General features: G+C 35.8%; 1 protein-coding gene across 1 annotated transcript; it reads right to left on the bottom strand.

Annotated features, from left to right (window-relative positions):
* Nucleotides 1-885: 885 nt before the first annotated feature.
* On the bottom strand, nt 886-7,631 carry PAK1IP1 (PAK1 interacting protein 1). Its single transcript, XM_010283216.1, has 9 exons — nt 7,471-7,631; nt 6,341-6,461; nt 6,170-6,244; nt 5,473-5,525; nt 4,853-4,998; nt 4,665-4,762; nt 3,754-3,853; nt 2,033-2,159; nt 886-1,408 (listed from the first exon to the last, which is right to left on the bottom strand). Exons 1-9 carry the CDS (start codon nt 7,511-7,513, stop codon nt 1,248-1,250), a joined length of 924 nt encoding a protein of 307 aa, XP_010281518.1. The 5' UTR covers nt 7,514-7,631; the 3' UTR covers nt 886-1,247.
* Nucleotides 7,632-8,067: the final 436 nt, after the last annotated feature.

Below are 8,067 nucleotides of genomic sequence, written 5' to 3'. Positions count from 1 at the left end.
TGCCCGCTTTGTTTCAGTGTCAGAGCATACACAGAGATGAGCTGGAGTTACATCCCATTTTACATCCTCAAGACAGACTGCATTCCTGTCTCCACATTTGGCTCAATCTTTTTTCCGATTTTCTCTACCTTTTCTCTTGCTACACAAATAAGGAGGAACAGATTATTACTAAAGTAAACCAGAATAAGGCATAATTCCAATTACTCGTTGAAAACAGAATAAATGATGAGTACTCTGGTAGTGCAGAAAACAAGACTAATATGCCTTACTTTAAAAGAAATAAAGCGAACATTTAGTACAGCCAGCTGACCTTGTTCGCTCCAGCTCAACTTTGTTTCTCCCAACTGTATACTTGTAATAAGACTTAGAATAAAATCCTGTTCCCACTGACTAGGAAAGTCAGGAATTCATTTTTTAAGTGCAAAACCAATGGGTGACACTTCATCAGCATGACAAACATTTCAAATCTTAGAATTTTTTTTTTAACTATACAGCTCAGATCAAGGACTTGAAAAAATACTATGGGAAGGGGGAAAAGAGAAGGTAAAACCTTATTGATACAATCTCTTCCACCTAAAAACATGTATCATATTCTGAACAAAAGATTTCAATTATGTGAACCGTGGGTGCAGAGACTTTAAAAAAAATTAAAGGCATGAAGTACGGGCACAATAAAAAACCCAAACATTTCGCTTATAAACTCTATGTATAAGTCCACGTCAAGAACGAGAAAATACAATTTTCTGGGAATGCATGAATAGAATGTGATCATCATATTTTAAGTCATTTTAACATGTTCTTTCTTACAGTAGGAAAGGTAATGCAGGACAAAGGCAGATCATATTTTGAGTTCAAATGAAGAGTAACTTTTCCAAGACTAAAATGAAAAAGTGTACATGTTTTTAATATGCATTTAAGGGAGACAAAAATGTAACTGAGACAGATGCAGCTATTTTTATCATTTTAGCTGGGTTTTTCAGAGCCAGTTAAAAAGTGTATGCTATTGTTAATACAAAAATATAAACATTACATATTATGAATTTATTTTTGCCTCATTCTCTCAGGAAAAGTTGCCATCTCTCTTGCTACTTCCCAGAATGATCAGTCAATTTATTAGGTAAAAATATTCATTACTTTTAAACAACAGGTCAGTTCAGAGGTATATATCCTGTCATAGGTTTACATCCTTTCACAAACTACAGCAACACCAGCATTTACTTTTTATTCAGGAGAGAATGTAGCTGCCTTCATGCTGAGCTATTCCGTTTCTTTTTCTTCTTTTGCAGTGGAGCTTCCAATTTTTGCTTCTCTGGAGTAATTTTTCTCTTTCTTTTTGCTGTTTTATCACTTTTATCAGTCCGACAAACTTTGTTTTTCCTGACTATTGATGGTTTTTCATCTTCATTTGCTGAAAAAAAACCCAAATTATTTACACGGATATTTATGTCCAGTCTTTGTAGTCTAAAATGGCACAGATACTTATTTGTATCTAATTTTTAAAAAGGTTTTAGAAAAGATTTTTTGATTTACAGTGAAATGTGCCATTTATGCTAGTTTTGCCTGTGATGTGAAAATATCTAACTATCAAGTATGTAAATAGATTATGATACAGGAAAAGAACAGACACCCCCCCCCCAACAAAACTGAGCCAGACTTCCTAAGTTTGCCCAACTATATTGGCCTCAGACCTGATTTTATTTGTAGGAGAACAAGACATGCAGTTGTATAAAACTGTTTATTCTTTTCTTATCTGTCTCAAAAGCTTCACAGTGCCCTCCTCAGTATGTTATTCCAGTTAAGAGAAACAAAACTTTCATATGATAAAAGTGAAAAGAGGCTTATGTCTTCCAACGTACATGCAGGCTTGAGACACTATCAGACTGGTAAGGAAATCTGTATAACTTGCCCGTGTCATATCCCCAGTTCTTCAAAATACCAAAACTTTTTCCAGTGCATATACTAAAAACCTCCCACTTAGTACATTCCGTTTCACAGTCACATTAACAACTGAAAACACACACAGTTCTGCTACCTTGAGATGATGTTGCAGCTTTATCAGAATTTTCTTTAATTTCTGAAGCTCGGTCAAGCCACACTGCAAGACATGTCAGCCTAGCTTTGGTATTGACTTCACACAGTAAAGACGGCACATCGTTAATCTGAAGATAATATATAAAAAGATTAATGAAATATTATTTTCTTTCTGTTTAAATTTACTGAAGTATTTGAGGTGAGAAAGTATCTTACTTCCCACTTTCCACTTAATTTCTGGTGCCTAACAATGTTTAGAACTAGAGGCTGTATACTGATTAATCGTCACATAGTTACAGTCCTCTTCCTGATACCATTCCTCAGTGGTGGTTTTACAAAAAACTCCCAATGGCTTTAAGGACATATCTTGATAAGCAAGATCAGTGGGTTTCAGGCACATTGGGGTAAGTTTAATACAAGGAATAACTAGATGAGTCATAGACCCACCCAAAAAAAACCCTGTTAATGGTTTCAGGAGATTCTCCAGAGTAATAGGTAATTTTTGGTACAGCTAAAATAATTTTAATTAAGTTATTCCATCAGATTCCTTTTCTCCATCACAAAGACATGGCTGCTGATTAGAAAGAGTCTCTTCAGAGTGTGTTTCAAATCGCTTAACTGCAGTTGTATCAGTCAGCTCTGGGAATACTTGAGGAAATATCCTATTACAGATATAAGGGGACAAAGTGTCACAAACACATGTGCAGCATAACAGCATCAACTCATCAGAAACTACTTGTATTAGGATATTCTACCTCACAGAGCTGGACAGAGTAGCCGACACGGTTACACAAAATTTTACAAAATTTTCCCTGCACAGGAAGAAAATTGTGTATTTGGCCAAAATAAAGACAATGTTACAGAGAAAGGTAAAGAGTTCCTTGATCGCTACGTCAATTATGTACAAGGGGAACACAAGTTTGAGGTGAAGGGAAAAGAGGGATTTTCACTACAGCACTTAGACATATAAAAATAGTCAGAGGGGTGAAATTAAAAATGAATTCAGATGAGATATATAAAGTGTATAAATGTTAAGAGAGATTTATTTGAACTATTCAAGATACTTACAAAGGAGTATAGTAGATCCTTTATTACTAGGCATTAGATTAGAAAAATCTAATTCTGATTTTAAAAGACAACCCCAGAGCAAACATTAAACATGGCAAACTTTAAAGATAAGACATGATTCCTTATTAAACTGTGATACTCAGAACTGTTTGAAAGGACAGGAAGTACCCAGGACAATAATGTGTTTCAATTTTTCAAAAGGGCAACCTTTTCCCCCTACATGAACAAACAAACACCACCCTTGCCAAACTACAGAGTTTGTGTTTTTAAAAAAGTAGCATCAGTCATCAACATTACAAAAAGTCACAGCAGTCCTTAGAACATATATAATTGATTAGATAGTCATGAGTCTGGCCAGGTAGGTCTGAAGGGAAGCATGACTTTACATGAGGAGGACATGAGAGCTCCATATTATCATCAGATTTTATAGTTTGTTTAAAAAAATTACAAAGATACAAAATTATACAAGTGCATAAAAATATGTGCATAGACGTATACATCTCTACTGAACATAACGTGGAAGAAGGTCAAGACATCCAGATTTCAAGTAAAATTTCCTCAGTGATTTAAAATGAATCCTTATAACAGAACTGTCTGCAATTCTGGTTATCTGATACTATTCCATAAATGTAATAAGCAGTTTAACAGACCAACCTTATTAAGATCCAGATTCCACATTTTAATATAACTGTCACTGGATGCAGTAACAATAACATGTTGTCCTTCTCTTTCAAAACTATAGATATCTTTTATTCTGTGAAGAAAATGTAATACTTGGTCACTTTATAGCATGGCAGTTCACTTTAGAACAGTAAGCTGACAGAAATTAAAGATGAATAGGCAACAGCCTGAAAACCAGTTTGAACAGAAAACCCAAAACTGACAGGCAGGAACCTGGAACAGTAATCTGTTTTGAGTGCTGTCATTTACAGTACGAACACTTGCCTTTGCTAGGCTTGCTAGGATTCTATTCAGAACACTTTAATACTTTTAAGCACACACGGTTAGCCACATCAATGACATTTTAACTAATGCTTTCGTGTTTTGATGAATTAAAAGCACCATTTGGACAAATATTTGGTATTTGACAATGACAGAGAATATGTGATTACCCTCCTGTTGTCAGGACTGAGTGCAACTGGTTTGTTTTATTTAAGCATTCTAAAGAGTCAGAATCTGTAAAGACTGGTTAAACATTCTTTAGATGGTCTTGCAGGAAAACACTGCTACCCAGTTTCAGAAATGCACAGACCACACACACAGAAGTGTTGTACCTCTGTGTGTGCGTGTATTTCTACACACACACGCACTCATAAATGTAGAACTGTAATATTTCTAATTCTACATCCTGTTGTTTTTCTAACATGCATGGACAGCACAGTACTTGTGTTCATACTAAAAACAAACAAGACTGTCACAAATTTGGAATTCAATACATGAATAAATTCACTTTCTATACTAACACAAAATCCATAGTAAATTATGCTGAACATTACAAGTCATTGAACTTTACTGAGTACTCAGCATTGCCATAAATATTTAAATAGTAAACAAATATAGAATACCTGTTTTCATGAGCTTTAAATTCACACAGGCATTTTTGAGAGTCACAGCTGTAGAACCTTATAATTTCATCATCACCAGCTATGGCAAGGATAGAATCCTTGAAATGGGAAAAAAGAAATGCAAGTGTGATCAATTTCATGTGTTTCAAACCAGTTGATTTCCCAGCACCTTTCTTTTTTGTACTTACTGTAATAAATCTAAGTGAAGAAATTCTCTTCTCTGTTGTGATAGTGCCAGTGATTGAAGCTGTGTCAAGTTTGTAGACATCCACTTTATTTGTGATCACGGTCACATACCTCTCTCCATCAGGGGACCATTTAATTATGTGGGCATCTGTACACATTGATACATTCATACACACATGTACACAGGTTTTTTGCACTCTATGTTGCATAAGAATCTAAAAGTAAGAATCTCTAGAAGCTGTTAGACACTGTTTTCTACCTAAACTGAGAAAAATTTAGGAAAAAAATCAAATAACCTAGAATAAACAAGTAAAACTATGGTCTTAAATGTTTATTTCTATTAACCAGAAGTGTATAAAGAAAAACAAAACACGTTTATTTGAATGTCCTGACATCAAATTTAACAGAAAAAAATTTACTTTAGTGTCACTATGTTTTCCTTTTGGTAAATGATTTTTACTAAGGACATAAGCTTATATATGCTTGCCTGCATGTGTAAAAAAGACATGAAAATTGCTTGCAATTAACTGACTTGTTGAATAATTCAGTCTACTTTCCTTTACACAAAAAAGTGAAACTGTCTAATTCCACTTTTTTAGTGGATTTAGACTGATAAACTCACTTTGCTTCAGGTTTTTGATAAAGGCTGATCGTCCTTCTACAAGATTCCAAGTTCTGAAAGACAACAGTTGGTAATGGGAATTCTAGTTAAAAACAGCGCAGTGAAACTGAAGAGTCCTATCTGCTAACATGAGGCATCCACAGGAAACTTTTAAGCATCTCTATGCATTTTACTGCCTTCTTAATGCAAGAGTACATGATGACTTCATCTATTGCTTGCACACTATAAGGTTGAATTTGTGATATTTTGTTATAAACCACCGGTTGCAATGCTCCCAAAAGGAGCCCAATACCAATTTGTGCTGTTAAAATAGAATCTTACGTATTTAAAACACATATATGCAGCAACATGTACACACTCTGAGTGAAAAATTACTTTTCTCATGCTAAACAAAACCTGACAGCTTTCAGAAGTTTAAACAAATCGTGTCCAAAATGCAACTGTACTTATACAAGTGACTATAAAGAGTCAGAGTGCAACAGGAAGCTAGGAACAGCAAGGACTATTTTTAAAAGACTAAAATATTGCTGGTACCTAGAACTTAAAAAGATAAACCCATGGAGCTTTGAATCATTTGATGTCCAAATATTTATCAGTGTTGCACGGTCTACTACTGGCATGGAACTGTTGCTTGTAACAGTTTACTAAGGGTTACTGAATTATGATTCTCAGCATTCCTTCATCAGTTTTGACTCACCTTAATGTTTTATCTGTTCCTACTGACAAAGCTAATTTCCCAGAAGGATGAATAGAAAGAGATGTCACGTGCCCCCTGATAAAAAAAATCACAACATATTAGCCACATAGATTATTTATAAGAAAAATAAACCTGAAAACATATGTGAATTTGCAGATTTAAGAAACTCACTTATGTGCCTTAATGGATTTCAGGCATTCCCATCTCTTTGTGTTCCAGATACAAATTAGTCCATCTTCAGCCCCACTCAGTAGATGCGCAGTACCATAGAACTCCAAACAAGTTATTGTGCCTAGAAATACAAACCAGAGCTATCAACAATGTTGTGCATATTGAACGGTTATCACACAGAGAACGTATGAATTAACAGAGAAGCTTCTAGCATCAAAACATGCCAGCTACTACTCTACCCTTGGGAAAAGATGAATTATTTTCTAATTTTTCTTCAAAACCCCCCAAACTTTCTTATTATATTCAATCACTGATGTGCTCTATCAGCCTCCCTATAGCCATACATGTCTGAACTCCATCTGGTCTGTTCCTGAAATGGCAGTGCTCAACCACTGTGGCGCCAGTGACACAGAGCTTTTATCAGTGATAAGGAATGGTCCTATATCAAAGCCCTACTCTTGACACACAGCTGAATTTACTGCACGTGCTTATGCACCAGATTTATCATCCATAAGTTGAACACAGGTACCATGTTCAGTCTAGCTCCAGGCACTTCTTGGTTATCAGAAGAAAAAGGACAATCAGGACTGAGCTGCAAATAACCCAAACACATTTATTTTGACAGCCATTAACTGATGTATCACACTGCTGTAATTCAGGAGGCATGTGAAGTGGGAAATGTACAGTGGGAAATGTACCAGGTTAACTCTTCTGGCAGCAGCAGCCTGCTCCCACACACACAAACTCTCTCTTTTGTTTGACTCACATACGTCTGTGACAGGACAAGGACACTAGGAAAGAAGGTTGTTGGGAGTAGGCATAGTCTAAATAAACTGTACTGGTAGAACAAAAATGGCTCATGAGCCATTTGTGGGCTATAACTTCTTAAACAGTTAAAACTAAAAATAATTTGAAGTAGCAGCTATATTTCTGGGCTAATATCCAAGATGATTTTTGGATTTTTATGCTCAAGAAGCTTACCTTACTTATATCATCAGACCATCATGCGTGCAACACAAGCACTATTAAAGACTAAAAAAAAATTTTCAATTTTCTTCTTCTGACAAGTGACAGTTTTTCAGCTATAAGTTTCTATGGTTAATGCCTTTTGCAAAGAAAAGCTCCCTTACCATTGTGCTGTAGCAGTGCCCCATGTTCTGTCTTCTTTTTCATGTCATAGATTTGGATTGTCTCATCTCTGCTCCCAGTGACCACATATCTATTATTCACTGCTACCGCTGACAATGAGGCAGAGTGGGCATGATGTGTAAAATCCGGGACAACTGTCCAGGCCTTTAAATGAAATACAAAATAAAGAGGTCTTTCTGAAGCTTACCATAGTAAGCTAACTTCATCGTCCTGTAATTTTAGTTTTTAGAAAAAGCAAAATCTCAAAAAGTGTATGTGTAAAATGCAAAGGAATTATACTCAGCTATTAGTATAATGGGATCTTATTGAGTTAATGTGCTGTTAGGAGATTAGTCCGAACGACTTAAGTGTGCAAATCGCCTCTTGCAATTCGTGTTGGGCTTGGATGAAGCTGTATGTGAAAAAAGTATCTGCACAGAAATAAATCTTATGGACAAGGAAGACGTATTCTCCCTTTTTCCACCATTGCAGGCTGGAAACACGCCTTCCACCTGGCACCGGCCCCCCGAGACAATGTGGAATCCATCCACCGCGCAGCCCTGCGCCGTAAAAGCCGAGAAGAACGAACTTGCCCTACA

The sequence above is a fragment of the Phaethon lepturus genome, unplaced genomic scaffold, assembly GCF_000687285.1.
Source record: "Phaethon lepturus isolate BGI_N335 unplaced genomic scaffold, ASM68728v1 scaffold8123, whole genome shotgun sequence".
NCBI lineage: Eukaryota > Metazoa > Chordata > Aves > Phaethontiformes > Phaethontidae > Phaethon > Phaethon lepturus.
Note: the sequence above shows the minus strand (reverse complement) of the source record. Positions and strands in the feature narration are given on the sequence as shown.